The sequence below is a fragment of the Cervus canadensis genome, chromosome X (genome assembly GCF_019320065.1).
Source record: "Cervus canadensis isolate Bull #8, Minnesota chromosome X, ASM1932006v1, whole genome shotgun sequence".
NCBI lineage: Eukaryota > Metazoa > Chordata > Mammalia > Artiodactyla > Cervidae > Cervus > Cervus canadensis.
Genome location: NC_057419.1, coordinates 115,075,532 through 115,093,905, shown reverse-complemented (window position 1 = coordinate 115,093,905; position 18,374 = coordinate 115,075,532). Strand labels below are relative to the sequence as shown.

General features: G+C 39.0%; 1 protein-coding gene across 2 annotated transcripts; it reads left to right on the top strand.

Moving 5' to 3' along the window:
• Positions 1 to 458: 458 nt before the first annotated feature.
• RAP2C (RAP2C, member of RAS oncogene family) lies at positions 459 to 15,357 on the top strand. 2 transcript variants are annotated; one of them, XM_043458757.1, is made up of 4 exons: positions 459 to 538; positions 2,110 to 2,939; positions 5,388 to 5,706; positions 12,868 to 15,357. In XM_043458757.1, the coding sequence occupies exons 2-3, from the start codon at positions 2,667 to 2,669 to the stop codon at positions 5,664 to 5,666; spliced, it is 552 nt and encodes a 183-aa protein (XP_043314692.1). In that variant the 5' UTR covers positions 459 to 538; positions 2,110 to 2,666; the 3' UTR covers positions 5,667 to 5,706; positions 12,868 to 15,357. The 2 variants fall into 2 exon arrangements, with proteins under 2 accessions (XP_043314692.1, XP_043314691.1); XM_043458756.1 differs by lacking the exon at positions 459 to 538 and adding an exon at positions 1,754 to 1,983.
• The last annotated feature ends 3,017 nt before the right edge of the window (positions 15,358 to 18,374 follow it).

The window sequence follows — 18,374 nt, the reverse complement described above, 5'->3', positions numbered from 1 at the left end:
TAGAAGGATCTTCGGGTTGTGTGACATTTGTCAACTCTGTAGTCGATGAGAGTGACCCAAACAGACTCTGCAGCGAAGGGAGGAGTATGTTTCATTGAGTAGAGAAACAAACAATTCTCTACAAAATACTGTAGCCAACAAGTTCAGAGATATTAGAATTGTCAACAGGTGAAGCCACCTTAGCAAGAGGCGCACCCTGTTTTGACAGTTTAGTAACAGCAAAGACTTGAGGCGATTACTCAGGACTGATTGTGAGCTCAGAAGAAGAATTTCCCTGTGGATCCCCCCACCCCCAGACTGTCTGGAAACAGACAAGGATGGGCAGCAGAGCTCCAAATCAGGCAACAGCACGTGCGAGAGCAGCAGTGACTTATGAGGAAACTCATAATTCATAGACCAAACCTCTTCCAGCAGAGGGCAGTGCCTCAGATATCAGGCGGGACTCGGGCCAGCTGGAGCCAGAGCTGGAGACTTCGCGGGACAGATTACACCAGCCCTAGGCGGAGAAGAAACTCAACTGAACTGTCCTTTGGATACTGTAAGTGACATTGGGGAGTACTCAGGGAGAGACACATGAGGACTTCACACTAATTTGCTTGTTTCCTAATATCTAACAATTGGGGCTTGGTAATCTCTTTTTATACAGCTGGGCCATCAGGGCTTGCAAGGGGGATTTGAGGTCATTTTTAACTCCACTGGCTACTGACTCTTTCAGGTTTCTGGGTGCATGCCCGAGTCAAAAACGGAGTGACGTGCCTAAAATATAACCTAGGCATCTGACCCCGGGGCTCTGTGGATGTGACACAAAGTTTGCAAGTAGAAAGCAGAGGGAAAGAGATGTAAGAAGTAACAATTTTATCTAAAAATAGAAACTAAGTGTGTTTAACCTTAGAGTCCTTTGATTTGAATTTCAAAGATACGAAGGATGGTCATTAAAACAAACTTTAACTTGGGAGAGCCAGTCATGCAAATTGCTGTGCCTTACAAGATAATGAAAAGAGTTAGTCTGCTGGCCTAAACAATTGCCAATCCACGCTTCCCTGCTGCGTAGCGGTTGGAATCAAAAAAGAGGCAAAACTGAGTTAGAGTACCTTAAAGTCTACTTCTAATCCTGTTGTTTTTTTGAGCCTGGTGATAAAAAAGAAAGGAGCGACTCTGGCATTTGCTGGTGGAGACAAGGCAGATTTGCCAGGTGATAAAGTACCCTGTGTGTGTGTGTGTTCAATTATTTGTCAGCACGGCTAAAGAAAACACACCACAGAGGAAATCAGAACCATTAGTGAAGTCGAAGGTTAGTTTGCACGCGTTCCTTCGAAAAATACCAAGTGGAAGGAAGACCAGCAAAGAGAATCCACTTTCTTGGCTGTTTTATTTCCCCTGCCGCTTCTAGTCCGGGAATGTTTGGCTTGTGCTCCGGGTCGTCAGATCCGCCACGAGTCGATCGAGTCTTCAGGCCGGGCTGGGGGCCGCTGAGACGCGGAGGGGTTTCCGCGAGGTCGGGGTGGGACTGTCCGCAGCATCAGCAGCAGAAACAGCAGCTGCGGGCGGCCGGACGGAAAAAGGAGACTCCGGAGGTCCCGAGAGAGGTCCTTTGCCAAGGCCGTAGCCCCGACCCGAAACCGTCCCCGCCGTCTCGCCCAGCAGGGCGCGGCCCCAGCGCCACCCGGCTCGCCCCGGAGAGGTGGGACTTTCCCCACCGGAAGTGATCCCGTCCAGTCTCGGGGAACTGGGGCACCTCAACCAGTGTGTCAGGGAAACCCTTCCGGGTGTGTGCTGGGGGGGTGGGGTGGGGGGGTGAGAAAAAAAAGAGGTGGGTTCGCTTGGAGTCCCAGCGGCCGCCGCCGCCGCCGCCGGACGGCCCCCGCCCCTTTCCCCTCTGCGAGCGGCAGCGCAGGGGAGGCGGTGAGACGGAGGAACCGGCCTCTCGCCATGGCCTTGGCGTGACAGAGTTTCCCGGGCGGCCGGGCGGGTGCGGACGGCAGGGTAAGCGGCGGCGGTGGCGGCCGGGTCCGGGTGGGAGCCGCGGGAGGCGGCCGGCCGGGCTGCCCGGCTGGGGCGGGGGTCAGGCTGGTAACGCGCGCCTTCTCCCCCCCACCCCCCGCTTCACAGGCCGGACGACACCCGCGGGAGCCGCGGCCCAGAGACCCGCCCGGGCGACAGTGACTGGAGCGGAGCCCACAGGCCCGGGCCGGCTCGGCAGCGCGAGCAGGAAGCGGGGTCCCTGGGTCCCTTTGTGTGAAGGGCGAAGGAGGGGTGCGGGGCAGCCCCCGGCCGCGGGCTCCTTGGACGCCTGTCCTCCCGCGGGGGCCCCCGTCGGTCCTGCGGCGTTCACCCCCCCCCATAACTTCCCTTCAGGGGGCGCGTCTCGCCTCCCCCCGCCCTCCTCCGGGCTGCTCAGGGCTCGCCCTTTCCCCACGCCCCCTGCCTGGGCTTCAGTTCCTATAGGAAGGGCATTACCATCCCATCCCCACCCACCCCGACACTTCGCTCTTTCCCCTCCCCCTCCTTTAACTTCCTCTTCTTCCCCCGTCGGGCCCTGGGCTCCTCTGCACTCTCCTCCCGGGCTCGCAGATTTCCGCCCACCTTCCGCCTCTCCGAGCCGCGCCGCAGCGAGCGGGGTGTTATTTTTCCCTCCCTTTGGTAGGAGTTGGTGAAGGTGAGACTCAATGAGGGAATACAAGGTAGTGGTGTTAGGGAGCGGAGGGGTTGGCAAATCCGCCCTGACTGTGCAGTTTGTCACTGGGACTTTCATTGAGAAATATGACCCCACCATTGAAGATTTCTACCGCAAAGAGATCGAAGTGGACTCTTCCCCGTCCGTGCTGGAAATTCTGGACACCGCAGGAACTGAGCAGTTTGCTTCCATGAGAGATCTCTACATCAAAAACGGCCAAGGTTTCATCCTGGTTTACAGTCTGGTTAATCAGCAGTCTTTTCAGGTAACCAAACCAAGTCTTATGATTTGTAAGAAGGGGGTGTGGTAATCCTACATTTACTTCTGGTTTGCTTGCACCGTGCGTAAATGACTGTTTTGCTTTTGAAAGTTAGACATGGCGCATTTTTGAGGTTACTCCTGGCACGGAAAAGTATCCAGTTGTTTCTGTAGAGAGGACTAAAGTCGCAACCGTCAACAAATGTTTTAAAGTTATTTTTAAGTGAAAGAGAAGTGAAAAAAGAAATGTCAGCTTGTGTATGTTTAGCCTGGACTGTAGCCTTCTAAAGTTGCTTGTTCAAGTCCACAAGGCTTCGTTAAGGTACTCAAGCAAACAACATTTAAAAGATAATCTCGGGCAAATAGAGCACTTTGTAAGGAAAATTATTTGGAGACGATTATCTGTTCCACAGATAAATTCCTCTGCGTCTGCTTCGCCCTCCCCGTTTCTGTTCTCACCCAAGTCTCTCAACCAGATTTCTAAATCTTAGGGCTGCGAGATGATGAACCCAAGACCTGCCTTCTAGGCACTCTACTTACTTGGAGCGTGTGAAGGGAAGTTAGTAAGTGAAAAGACTAGTATCTAAAATTAATAACAAACAAAAATCTAGAATGACTTTTTTTTCAGTTCAGCCAAATTGATTCTGATAACATTGACTATATTTATAGAAAATATGTGGATCTGGGAACACTGAACAAGTGCAGATTTTTAACCCCCCGGCTAGGTGGTGGTCCAGTTTCTCTGGAAAAATCTGTCGTGTCCTTCACTGGGAGACAGACTGGAGGTTTAACATTATTTTAAGAGATGCAATAAATGTTGCTATTTATTCCTTGAAAATAAATAACCTTGTATTGACTCACTGTATTGACCTTCATTGATTTAGGAAATGGATATTTTTTCTGCATTTAAAGGTATGCACTTAATGTTGCTTACTTAAGAGACATTAAGTGCTTTAGCCAAGCCGTTGTGCTAATTTCACTTTTCTTAGTATTTTATCTTAAAATGAACTTTCCCAGTGACCTGATGTAGCAACTTCAGGGTTTTTTTTTTTCTTTTAAAGATAAGTAATGGGTAAATTAATCAGAGTTGTTGTGATCAGACTAAAGTTCATTTTATGCAGACTTAAATTCCAAAGCACAACTGTTATAAAAGCATTTTTCTCCAGAAAGTACCAATGTGGCAAAGGTGCTATTTGACAGGCGTTTTCTTTCTACAGGATCCTTGGGACATTTGTTATTCTATTAGCTGCCTCTCTTCAGGCTGGCAGTCTTTTGAAGGGTTTTTCATAAGCTATCCATTATAGCCACTTCTTTTAAACACATATATAGGGAGTGAAAAACTGCCATTATTTCAGTAGATACTTAAACTCTTTTAAGCCCAAATACCATCAATTTGGATTCTCAGCTGAACTTGTTTCTATAAGGACACAGGGGAACGAAGCTTAACCGAGAAGACTGAATTGATACGTGATCCAACAAAATTGTTGCAACTATCAACTGTATGTTCTTGTAAATTTTCAGTCCCTTCTTTTTCCTTCATCCTGCATGTAAATACTGTGTCCTGTAACTGTTCAGATTAAGCACATGTGTTATATTTAAGTCAAACTTTTCAACTTAGTTACAAAAAATTTCAAGAAGTGCAATGTGTTAGTAAATTACACTAACTATACAATTATTACATTGTGTTAAATCGATACTACCCCTCGAAAATTGACCCTCGAGAATTGCTAAGGCTCTTATGTTTTGTAATTAGTTGTAATTGCTTAGAAAAAGTCATATATACGAGGGAGAAAATTCATATAATATACCCGAACATAGGCAAAGGAAAATTTGACTTCTTCCGACCCAAATCCGCCCCCCCTCCCCGGCATTGTCCCTCCCAGGAGCTGCTCACTAGTGTACAGTAATTTCTAATACTGAAGGGTATTTTAAGGATCAGGGCATACCATTACATTTAAAACGAAACACTGAAGTGTTTGGTCTTCTAGGCACAAGGCCGTATTTTTCTTCCCACCTTAAACACTTTCTCTCAAGTGCTCTTGCTAAATGGCTAGGAATGCATCTGTGCTGGGGTAACAGGTGTTACCAGGAGTTATGACAAGCTGGCAGGTTTGAGGACATGGCCAAACACCCTTTTGGATTCATCATATTTGGGGATTTGCTTTTGAAATCAGTGTCGACTGAGGGAAAGAAGTGAGTAAATGATTCCTAAAGTTATTGTTCAACCTACATTTTACATTCTTGACAAAGCCAGCAGGTAGGGCCTGTGGAAATTATCTATTCCTACTTCAACGGAGAAAGTGACATTTTCTCCATTTGGGTGTGTGGTTTTATTGTGGATTCAGCTTTCTCTACTCACTGAGGGATGACCTCTTGGGATATTGTAATATCTCTTTTATGGTTATGCAAACAGCATAATTTATTTTTTTCTTTCTCTCTGTGATTGTTTACATAGGATATCAAGCCAATGAGAGATCAGATTGTCAGAGTGAAGAGATATGAAAAAGTCCCACTGATCCTAGTAGGAAATAAAGTGGATCTGGAACCAGAAAGAGAGGTTATGTCTTCAGAAGGCAGAGCTCTGGCTCAAGAATGGGGCTGTCCTTTCATGGAGACATCGGCAAAAAGTAAATCAATGGTGGATGAACTTTTTGCTGAGATCGTCAGGCAAATGAACTATTCTTCCCTACCCGAGAAGCAAGATCAATGTTGTACAACTTGCGTTGTCCAGTAAAAAATAAAAAGATAACCTCAATCATGGCCATACCGAGCAGGTTAGTTGTTGATGGAACCTTGTGTTTTTGATCAAGTATAACAAAAAGCTGAATATTAATACACATGCTACCTTAAATTTCTTTATTTAAAAAAAAACATTTCCCTTAGCACAAAATAATCAACATTCAATATAGATAATTGAAAAAGAGACAGGTCAGTAAAATGAAGGTAAGAAATTGTCTGTACTCCCAATACCAAGATTTGTTTTTTAAAGTGAGTTTACTGTTCTCTCTCTGATCTGTAACATTCCTTTGGGGTGGGGTGGGGTGGGTTAAAGGATAATTTTCCCTGTTTGGGTGATTTAGCATTCAGAGTGCATGGGAGAACATCCAGTAATAACTTGAGAAGATGCTTAGTTTTGTGTTTTCTGTGCTTTTCTATCACAAGCTGGAGAGCTGCTTTAATTGAAATCATCAATTTACTAATCACCCAAGTGCTAGATTTAGCAGAACGATTATTTAATCAAGTTCACATGTATGTTACACTGGAGGGACTTAAGTGACCTCTGATAATAACAAACTATAGTGCCACAATGTACCTTGACTCATTATGAATAATATGGTCCAGATGAGAAACTGGTGAAATCATCTGCAATGTGTTTAGAATGGGCAATCCCAAGCCTAGGAAACATATTCAGCTTAATAAATAATGGAGTTAATAAGAACAAGGGCAAAATCTTCAAACCTCTCATCGGGCTAAATAACTTAATAAAGGTGGTTTTTATTTTTTTTTTTGCTTTTTTTAAAAAAGGTGTTTTTTAAATGAATGCATTTTTTGAAAAGGAAGGTTCTGTAAAACTTATCGATCATTTAAAATAAGATAACTTTATTCATATCATGGTCTTTTAATCTAGATTGTAATTGGGCAGATAGTCTCACCTAGACAATAATACCTAGATAATAAGACAACCAATATCCTGGATGACTGAGAAACTGCAGAAAATGCCAGACTAGCCGGACAATATCAGGAATGGAATTGATTGTTTTGAGCCAAGACTGACCTCAAGTCTAAGAGGCAGTGTTGCAAATGGCAACACCCATTTCAGATCGCAGAAATGATTCCTAATCAAAGGTCTGGCTTTATATGTGCTCCCTAGAGAAAAGACTAACGGTCCCTAATTTATCTTTTCAGACAAGATTTCCTGTCAGCTAGTGTCATCTTTGAAAATGAAGGATGACAACAGTGCTTTATTCAAAATGCTTTCACTCATCAAGTTTTGAGCATACCAGAATGTGATGAGAACACATTTGTTGTCTCATACCTCGCTCCATCTGTTATCATATAGCGTCACTCTGCTGACTGTAGCCCAGTGTATGTTTTGTTGATAGCATCATACTTGCAATATAGTTTTTTGAGGCAGTATGTAGGTGATTGAGTCCAGTGTTCTTGTTTCCACAGTGTCTCTTCTTAAATCTCAAGCCAGCTTCAAGTTTGAACATGTTGTGTGTGGTATTGCATCTTTACCATTATGCTCTACTTCTCTGACATTTTTAACCAGGCAAATAACATGTTGTATGCATTTTAGTTTTATCATCTTTATAAAAAATTAACCAGCTCCCGCAAAACATTCCCAGTTTTTTCCCCATAATTATTGCAGACAGCTATTGGAAGGAAACAATAAAATGGATTTCATACATGTGGAGGGCCACTGTCTTAGTCAAGTTGGCAAATGAATGATGTATAAAGCTATTTTTAAAGCTTTCTTAACAAAAAAAAAAGCTTTCTTATTCTGAGTTATTTCTGAGTTTATTTCATTTTGCAGCTTTTGTGATCTAAATTACTTTTAATCTGTTTGATTACCTACAGGAATGATTAAATAGACTTTTTAATATCTCAAGCAAACTATGTTTATATTTGTTGACTAAAATACTAAAATCAGAAAATAATAGTGTCAATAATTGCTTCTTTTATAATATTGGGTTAAGTTTCCTGGGTAGTTTTTGTTTGGTTTTTATAAGCAGAACACACAATTAAAGGTGTGAGCCTTGAAATAAAATATCTAATCAGCTGGATTTCTGAAAATGTTAACAGGTTGTCTGTCCCCTGACCGAGATCTCTTTGAACAAAACACACGATATGCAGTGGGGTTTTTTGCTATCAAATATGGTTGAACTGATGTGGTTAGGTATCTGTAATCAGGGGTCCATAAAGGTTGTGGCTGTTCTTGCTTACTGTTTATTTTTAAAAAGTAGGAGATGGATTCTGAGTCCTGTAGCTTGAGTCACAGAGCTCTGAGGTCCATCAGTCCCAGATCTAGATTGAAGATAAAACTTGGGCAAGTAAAGGTGACTTGAGAAATGTTTGTCTTTAATCTTTAGAAGAGAACCTTGTCCACATTAGAGACAGTAAGACTCAGATAAGTCAGAAGGACTGTGATTGTTGTAAATAGTTTTCTCTTTAATTGAAAGGGAAAGTTTATTAATGCTCTAAGAATTACTTCTGATAATACCTCACATTTATTTCTTATCACCCTTCAACTGGAGTCACCAGTCTCTTGCCCGACACCTGTTTATCTGCATGTCTCCCAGGATGGTTTCCCCACCTTTCACCCTCCCATTGGCGGTAATCTTAGTGTAAGTTTGGAAGCAGTGCCAGATTCCTTACATGCTACTTTCATGGCTGGCTTCCTTACTGACCCGAGGAGCCTGCCATCAAGTGCTTTGAAGGACTTCATTACTGTGATACAGTGTTGCAGCCTTATCTTGATTTTGTTAACTATATCATAGCTCCTTTCTATTGATGTAAAGAATTGACATTTGGCTGTTGTGATATACTGTTGTTGAGAATGATTAATGTTTTCTTAACAATCCCATAATACTGTAACAGAAGTAAATCACAGTGCTGTGGGGGTTCAGGGAAAGGAGAGACCAAGGTTAGAGCAGGTTTCTCAACATTCAGGGCTCTTTGTTGTAGGAAGCATTGCATTCTGTGCATTGCAGAATGTTTAGCAGCATCCTTGGCATCTGCCTATCAGATGCCCCTCTGTTGTGATGAACAGAAATATTTCCAGACATCGCCAAGTGTCTCCTGGAGGGCAAAATTGCCCCTGGTTAAGAAGCACTGATTTAGAGGAACTGGGGAGCAGTAGCATTTGAGTTAGGCCTTGAAGAATGGGTAGGGTTTGAGTAGATGGGGGAAGGGTAGAGGTGGTTTCGAAACAAGGAATACCAAAAATAAGCAAGATAACATCCTAAAAATATTCTGTTAATTCCCTGAAAAGTGGGAAGTAAAGTTATTCCTAAAATGTGAGCTTTTGGTAAATACTCTTTGGGCAATAGGTTTTTTTTTTAAGATTATTTTTTCAAGGATCCCTATATCTCAGTCCAGTATTGACAGAAGTTACTGGTTTTTTTTTTAAAACAGGAATATAAAAAGGTGTTCTTCACTACAGTTAGAAGGTCTCCTGCAGGATTTTATCGTATTTTTCTCTGTGTATTATGAACGGGTTCTCCCAACGAGAGTAAGTGGTGCATAAGAGTACCAAACACCAGGAATCAAACTGAAAGAACAAAGATCATTATTTATGTCAGCCTCAGTTCATTATATATGTCAGCCAGAAGAAAAAGGGAGATTCTTGATTCAAGACTAGCACATCATTTCACGTGGCAGCAGAATGCCCGGGATGTTAACAAAGACTCCTGAAAGGCTGAACCATCTATGAATGTCATTTTAGTCTAGCTGGCCTTACTATTTCTAAACACAGTGAAATCAATTAGCATTTCCAGTTGTTTATAATAAATAAGTGTGTGGAATCAGAATTGTTTCAAATCTTTTTTCTACCTTTTAATTAGATATGACATGCTGGGGATTTAGCAGACGTGAGGGGGACATCATGAAAATTAAATCACATTGTATACTCAAAATGCTGGCATTTTCATGTCCAAGTTAAATATTAATCATATCAGTAAAACACCAGGGTGGAATTCTGTTGCTGAAGTTACAGTTTTAGATAGATACTTCCTCCCCCTCCCCCACATCTTGCATGTCACTTTAGAGAAAATACCTAAGCTTATTTAAATGCTTGTTTGTCATCCAGCTCACATAATGAGCCAAAATGGAGCCTGTGACATGGCAGCCCTGAACAGAGGAGGAAGCGCGCCTTGGGGTAGTATGTACCCTGTAGACCTGCAGTGGACCTGGGGTAAAGGAGAGAAGAGAGTTGCCTCGTCCTTTCTGCCCTCTACTTCTCCCAGACCTTCACTGACCCCTACAGGGCTCATGGTTTGGGACTGTTCAGAATGGATAGGTGCCTAGTTAGACCTGTTCTAGGTGTGGAGGTGTCTGGTGACTAGAATGACTGTATATCTGTTCTTGCTTTAATTGTTTCCTTTTAACCTCAAGACTAGGCTTTTATTGCAGAATGAAATGCATTTGAGCCATTCACTTTTACTCTCTTACCTCTCTAGCTTAGAATGAACCATCAGTAGAATTAACCAAAATTGCATCATGGAGTTGGAGAATTGCCACTGAGGAAGTATTCTAGCCATACTTCAGGAAAGATTCTCCTCGTGGGATTACTTCACAGTGGAATTCTAAAATCCAGAAGATACTATCACCAAGAAAAACTTAAATCCTGTCAGCTGTTGGAAAAATTTATCCTACTAAAAACATACTCCCAAATTCCTTTGATTAGCCACAGTCTTAGGAATATTGGATTCAGAAAAAGCAATTTAGGGTTGAAGGAAACAGTCCCCTACCTGTTCAATTCGAAGTTGGCACCTGGGATCAGATCATTGGGCTCACACTGCTGCTTATTATCAGTGGGCATGGTCATATTATTTGAAATCTCAGAATTATATTCATCATATTAATTTTAACTTAGAGATTTTAGGTCTAGGATGTAAGAAAGATAGCTTTTTTTCTTTCTACCCTGGGTTTGGGTTTACTGTAAACTTCTAGCGTACATGTTCTCCTTGAAGCACAGGTCCCCTTCCATTTGCAGATTCTGTGCCATAGGTTCAGCTTCTGCTCTCTGTGTTTGACCCGAGTTCTCTCACTTCACCCCCCAATAAGCTTCATCAGTGTTATGCAAGTTACAGTGGAGAAACAAACAAGATAATTAACAGAAATATTAACTGTCAACAGAATTCTAGCCTAGTGCTTTGTTAATATAACTGATATTTAAATTGCATGTGAACATGCCAAGTAAAAATTGTGAAGCAAAATTTAGTTTTTAAAAAGTTCCTTTGGTTAAGTCCCCAGAATATCATATGTATAAAACTGGAAAAAATTAAAATTGATTATGATTGCACATTTATTTTTGCTAAAAAGAATGGTAGTAAATACCACTGTATTTAGAAATGCTAAATCCAGCTAAGCTAAAAAGACACTCATAAACTGCTAAGCCTTTCAGGAGCCTTTGTTAATATCCCAGGCATTCTGCTGCCACGTGAAATGATGTGTTGGTCTTGAATCAAGAGTCTCCCTTTTTCTTCATGCTGACATAAATAATGATCTTTGTTCTTTCAGTTCTATGTTTGGTATTCTTGTGTACCAATTTACCCCACTTGGGAGACCCTATTTCATAATTTCCTGAGCAAAAGGTTTGGACTGTTTGGGATTTCTGTTTTTTTCTTTCCTCTCTCTCTTTCATAACAAAATCTAATTAGAAAAAAGTGGAAAAGTGAAACCAGTTAAGCAAGAATTTGAGCAGAAGCCTCCAGAGTTCAGATTTGTTGGGTGTCTGGCTGGAAAGTTGAGAGTGAGGACAAGGATCACTTGTGTTCTATCTCACAAGCAGCAAGTTATACTTCTGCAGTGTGTCTAGATGTGATATCCTGAGAGTTAAAAAGTATGACTTTGACCAGCTGCCTTCAAAGCTTCTGGAATGTTTTTTGAATGAATGAGAGTTTTAGTACACTGGAAATTTTGCGTTCACAGTATGGAGCAGTAACATTTGCATTCTGTGTACTTCTAATCTTAGAAAGACTGTCGTTTTTCACCTAATGCATGCTTTTGCCCCGGATTTATTGCTGCAGAGAATTAAAATGTAGTACTCTCTTGAAAAGTAGTAGGTATTAATACTTTAATAGTATGCTTTATATTAATATTGTTGAATCTGACCTGGGATTTATTTGTGTCTCTTGATTTCACTGGAGTATTCTCATCCTATGGAATGTGGATAGACCAAATGTTAACCAGGTATTTAGAGAGTGAGAAATATCACATATATCACCTTTTATTTAATGTAGATTATGGTTAAGAAGCTGATCTGTATTCTTAGTGTTTATTTTGGCTAGAAATAATTACTACTTCCTCAATTTGATTTCAGAGAATACCTGAATTATTAAATCATCCAGGTCTTCCCTATTTGAGACATATTCATATTCAAAAATCCCCAACTCTTTGTAATTGCTTATTTTGAAAAGTGTGGATTAAAATTTATAGTCAACTTATTAATTCATATTAATTGAGGAAAGTCCAGTTTGAATTACTGAAAAATCCTCACAATGAATTACATATAGAATGAAACACTGTTGTGTTCAAATAGGTATAAAAATTCAAATGGGTCTAAAAATAAAAATATACAGGTCTTTAATTTGGATATCAAAGACATAATCCTGGTCCTCTAGAAATTTAAACAGTTGAGAAATGAAAAAATTACCTGACATTTGACATACCAAGTGCTTTCACATAGTGCCTTATATGATATTTATTACCACAACCCTTTTAGAAAGAATTTTATCCTTATTTTCATGATGAGGAAATTGGACTTTCCTAAGCTTAAATAATCAATGTCCTGATTAACAACTTATTTTAATGCAAAAATTTTTTTGAAGTTTTGCATATTATCAAGTTAGTTCATAATCACTATACATTTAATACTATTTCCCATTAAAAATATGAAGAGATCAAAGTAGATGTAATATTTGCCACTTTTATACTATTAAGATCTTTTAAACATGTAAGAATTTAAATATTGTATACTTTATACAATGAAGTATGTATTTCACCCAATGCATCATTATAGTGTTGCTATAATCTACTGACTCTTGAACTACAGAAGATTATTTTTACTTAAATTTATGAGGAACATAGTGAAATTTCACTTTTCGATTTTGGTACCACTTGCATGTGTATAGAGATCTGTTGTCAGTGTTCTCATTTTAAACTGTAATCTATATTTCTGCATTTTTATGATATTTTCATCTTAATTGCAGATAAAACTCAGAGGAAATTTGCACAGATGCTGCTTTGGAGAACTTTACAACCTGGGTTGCAGAACTGAGCCTTGGTAAACCTGTCTCTCTTACAGCATGTTGCCATACATCCAATTAAGTGCATAAGGTCTTTGGCCTTCAAGATCCATTGACCTGAAACAGGAATGCTTAGCACGTTTACCATATGTTTAAGATCTGTTCTTTATCAATCAGTCCTTTCGTAGCTTTCTAAGTTCTTAATGATGGCTAATATGCAAGAATTAATTTTTAATATTTTAATTGATTTCTTTAATCAGTTTCTCAACTTGTATTTATTAAATACTCAAACTCAGTATTACCTACTCAATGCCTTTTAAAAGAAAGTTATAATGGAGAAAAAATTGAGCCTTAAACAAATGGTTACTTCTGTATATTACCTCGCACCAGTGCTTCATTCTGTTTGTAAAATCTTTCTCCTTTAAGTGATTGGTTAATACTTTCAGACTTTGTTTACGTGTGGCAGTGTTGTAAAAAGAAACTAAAGATCACATTTTACCTGTGTGGATGGACTATCCCTTTTCTTCAAGTGCAGTTTGTGATGTGTTTTTGTGTTAACATGTTCTGAAACTTACGGTTGATATTTGAAATTGACTGTAGCGCATTTAGCTAAAGAGTTAAGCATTTGATTCCATTAGGTTTTCACATGTGTTAATCTCATTTACAGCATCAAATTGCAGCAGTAACATTTTCCTTTCTGTGAAGTTCTAAGTTTAGTTATGACCTACTTAGCAATGCCTTTGAAAAGGGATATTGTATCCATGGTAAATTAATTGTATACCTAAACAGAGATAGCTCAGCTTCGCCTGTCAGGCTTGTGACATCTAGTATACTTCTGCACATGTAAAATTAAACTCAAATAAAATCATATACACTTTGTAGTTCTTAATTTTTGTCTTTCTGAATAATAGTTTAAAGCAATATTTGTTAAAGTTTTCTTGCACTATCACAATTGCTTTTTAGTTATTTCTCAAGAAGCATGTTTGTAGTAGAGACAAAAATCTGTGTAACAGGAGGGAGGATAGCGCCAAGTCTCTGGGCGTTTTTTTCCTTTGTTTTTGTTTTTTTCTTTTTCAAATGTGCTTCTAATAGCCATTGCCTTCCATGTTGTTTACCTAATCAGCACATTTTGTCTGAATACTTGAACATTTAACAGTAACACAGGTATAGAAACAGAAAGTAAACTTTATAAAGAGTAATCTTGTGATTCAGTTCTAACATCATGACAATGAGCGCTTTTTCTAGCAATGATTTTAAAATTTTGTAAGTTTGACAGTATTTTGTTGTTGGGTTTTTACTTGGTTTTAGTTGTGTGCTTTTAATTTGCAGAAGTTAGTAACTGCAGCTCACCTACTGCACCAAAGTTCTCGATTTTAGGAGCCCAGCTTTAGTCATTTGAACATGCTTCTAAATAAAACAAAACAAAAAAACCAAAACCAGACTTTTGATCTATAATAATAGCTCAATAACTTTGTCAAGGAAAGCTCTAATATATGCAGTGATGGTTTTTGGAAGGGTGTGGCAATTTAAAATTTATATTGTGTGTGATGTTCAGATAAAGTGATATCTACATTCATGTGATTTATTGGTCAGTATGACCATTAATTATTGTGTAGAAATTAATTAAACTTTGTTTTCCTTTTTTAAAATCGTGTTGCATTTGATTCCTGATCAAATTCCCTCAAAGTGGACTCTTGATCTTAGATTTTGAATTTTATGGTGAGATTGTAAGGGTGGAGGCAATTGAAACTTAGTTTCTTATTTATAAACTGCTTGAAATGAATACCTAATTTAAGTTTGCACTTTAATACCAAACTTAAAACCAAAAGCTCAGTTCAAAGTAGGTTAAGTGATTGTGGTTCATTTTTATTAGCTTTTGTGAAATTCTAAAGGAATCAAATAATTCATGATGATTTAAATTTTCTGCAGATGGATTTTTTTTAAAATACAGTGTTTCTTTTCTATGGATAGTTCTTGTTCTCTCGCTCTCTTGCTCTGTCACTGACCTCAGCAGCAAATTTAACTTGAATTCACTTAGGATCACAGGAATCAGGGGAAAGTGATTTAAAGGTGATTTCTCCAGCACATTTTAAGAAAAGGGACCAAAAGTTATTTTAGCTTCCTCAATAGATTGCATGTCAAGTTGCTTATTAGGATAATAAATTAAATGCAATATATGTCTCGTCTTTACTATGGCATCTGTTTAGGAGTTGTTCAAATCACTGCAGTAGGGCTCTGCAAATAAAATCATGTAACCTATTATCATGGATCTAATGTACTGTAACTTTATCAATGAAAGTTAAAAAATCTCGAATAACAAGTACAAACATTGAACAATGACCTATAAATATTTGTAAAAGTAAAATTTTTCCAATAGATTTCATTCTTGTCATTTTGTAAGACGACCCTGCAGTCCACATGTTTGTAACTTTTTTAATAAAATAGACATCTGTATTACTGAGGTTGGTTTCTTGAATTATTTGGTGTATCACTGCTTGTTATTTGCTAACTTGTAAACCTTTTTCATAACTTTTTTTTAAACTTTTGATAAAAAGTCATTATCAAAATAATAATGTGTATTGCAGTACATGTTTAAACAAATGTCCACCTGTATTCTTAGTCACCATTCTGGCACATGTGGGAAAAAAATTGAGCTATATCCTAAAATGTAATATTTAATCAATTGAATAACTTGTAAATAAATTAGAAATTCAAAATAATGGGTAAAAAAGAATAATGACATCCCATATGGAGAAAGTGGCCCAGCTGCAAATCTGTTGGCTGGGAATTGTCCATGTGTAGGAGATTCCAGACAGTATTATGCTTTATAATTAAATTCTGAAATAATGAGTTAAAATCCAACACAATTATCACTTTGTTTTATCCAGTGAAAGGCTTTTGCCAATCACTTTTAATTCACTGCTTTACTCAATATTTTTAAATTGTTGAACTGAATAGTTGTTTTAATCTCAACTTTTTTTAAAGCCACAATGTTTTCTTCAAGTTGGACAGTTCTGTATGTCCAAATATATTATGAACTGGATTTTTAAAAATTGTAATAATTGACAGATTTATATATCTGTGTCATGACATACAGAAGATATTTTATTGTTTATTACCATTGATTATCAGTCTTTAGTTGGGCTCTAAATACCCCATATATGTCATACTAGATGCTGTCCTTCAAGTCCAAAAGCCTGTTTTTTTTTTTCAAAGAAAGGCTCTCGTGACTTCAGGGCCCTCCCCCTTTTTTTCCGCTGAAGGAGTAGCATCCCTCATCCAGCAAGGTCAACATTTTTAACTAAGTGAACAACAGAGAGAGGAGAGGATAGAATAGGGTAAATGCCTGATGACCAATATCAGTAGGGTACTCTGTCAGATCACCTTTATGTCACCAACTTTTCTGCCCTTTTCATATTCTTATCCAGGGAGAAAATTCATCCTTCAGGACATAATGGCTTGAAGTCAAGATCCAAGGCTATAAGATTTCTCATTCAGATTAAAAACAGGGACAGTTTTTCTAGATTCCATATATATGCATTAATATACAGTGTTTGTTTTTCTGACTTACTTCACTCTGTATAACAGGCTCTAGATTCATCCACCTCACTAGAACTGACTCAAATGCGTTCCTTTTTGTGATTGAATAATATTCCATTGTATATATGTACCAGCAATCTAGAAAAATGGTACATACGATGAACCTATTTGCAGGGCAGGAATAGAGATGGAGACAGAGAAAGGACTTGTGGACACGATGGGGAAAGGAGAGGATGGGACAAATTGAGACAGTAGCATTGAGATATATAATCGTATGTAAAAGAGAGAGCTAGTGGGAAGCCACTGTGTAACACAGGGAGCTCAGCCTGGCATGTGACAACCTAGAGGGTTGGTCTGACACAGGATGGATGGAGGATCAGGAGGAAGGGGGTGTATGTATACAAATGGCTGAGTCACGATGTTGAATGGCAGAAGCCAACACAACATTGTAAAGCAATTATCCTCCAATTAAAAAAAATGGGGACAGTTTTTCAGATAGGCTCCCGCTTTCACATATATTTATCTCATTTGAACCTTACAACTATCTAGTGCTTTGAACATCATTGTCCCCAATTTGTTGATGAAACCAAAGCTCAGAAAAGTTGTGACTTAAGATCATGAAGGCAAAGAATTAAAATGTTGAGGAGGGTACTTTGGGACAAGTTTTAAAATTGGGTAGAGTCAAATAGGTGCTATTAAAATCATAAAGCTCCTGGAAACAAAAGACACACAGTAAGAAATAACTGTTTTGAGTCAGAGTGACAGTTCATATGTAACAAAATACTATGGGTCCTATTTAAAGGTAATGTGTTTGTTATATTGCTAAGAGTTTATGTAAGACATAAGCTATTTTCATTATAGCTATTTTTCTTTGGAAAGTCAATGTCTTAAATCAAGATTTGGCAGTCTTTGGCCGCCAGGCAGAATACAGCCCAGTTACCAGTGCCAAAAGAACTGTAGTTAGATTTAGCAGCTGTATCCTAAATCCATTGCAAAGCTGAGCTGCACCCTTTTTCTACCTAAACGCAGATTTTGAATGGAGGATCAGAAGTGCAGCTGATCCCAGAAACATCCTTTGTTAGTAAATAGACCTACTTCTGTGCTTACAGGCATTACTGTCTATGGCCCAGGCTACCCCATTCACAAACTCAATGGTCCTGTCATTCAACAGGACCCATTCATGAGTTTTCTCCCATAAACTGTGAGCTCCTTGAAGGTAGGGCCTTGCCTAAGTCACTTCTTAACCTCTAGTGTATCATAGGTGATCAATAAATATTTTATGAAATTATAGTCACAGAATCAGTATGGCAGATAGGTGTTCACTCTTTACAAAATTCTAACTCTGCCATTTCCTATTGGTCTTTTTTATTTATAGTAGGTAGTATGGGAAATACATTTTCTTCCCCCATCTTCCTTCATCCTCAGCAGTACTAAGGTGATTTTTTTTTTGCTCATTTGTTTGGTTTTCTGCTTTTGTTTATGAGTGAAGTAATTGTTTCTAAACTCACTTTCAAGAGAAATGTTTACCATAAAGAGATAGCCCATGCATGCATACTGTAAATATGGACTGAAGAGCCTTGAGTCCTAAGATTAAATTCCCCAAGACTCTAGGGAAAAGAATACAATCAAGAAAGAGTGTTTGCTTGCTCATGCCTGGATTTCCTCTCCAATAGATTTCAAAGCTGATCCAGACTTTTCCCAGCCTCATTTTTAGGCTGGGAAAAGACTGGGTTCCCCAATCTTTCAAATATTTACCCTTAAATAATAGGTAGTAATTCCTATTCTCCCTGAAAACCTTCAAGTGATTTCCCACCTACACCCCTACAGTCATCTCCTTGGCCTTTCCTTTAATCCTTGTCCCCATTTCCTTCGTTGTACCTATCAGTTAACATGTACCCCACATAAACAACTCCTACCCTGTCCCCTCCCTT

Coding starts and splice junctions, on each gene's coding strand:
- RAP2C (XM_043458757.1), top strand. CDS start 2,667: ATGAGGGAATACAAGGTAGTGGTGTTAGGGAGCGGAGGGGTTGGCAAA. Junction 2,940..5,387: donor TTAATCAGCAGTCTTTTCAG/GTAACCAAACCA, acceptor TTGTTTACATAG/GATATCAAGCCAATGAGAGA.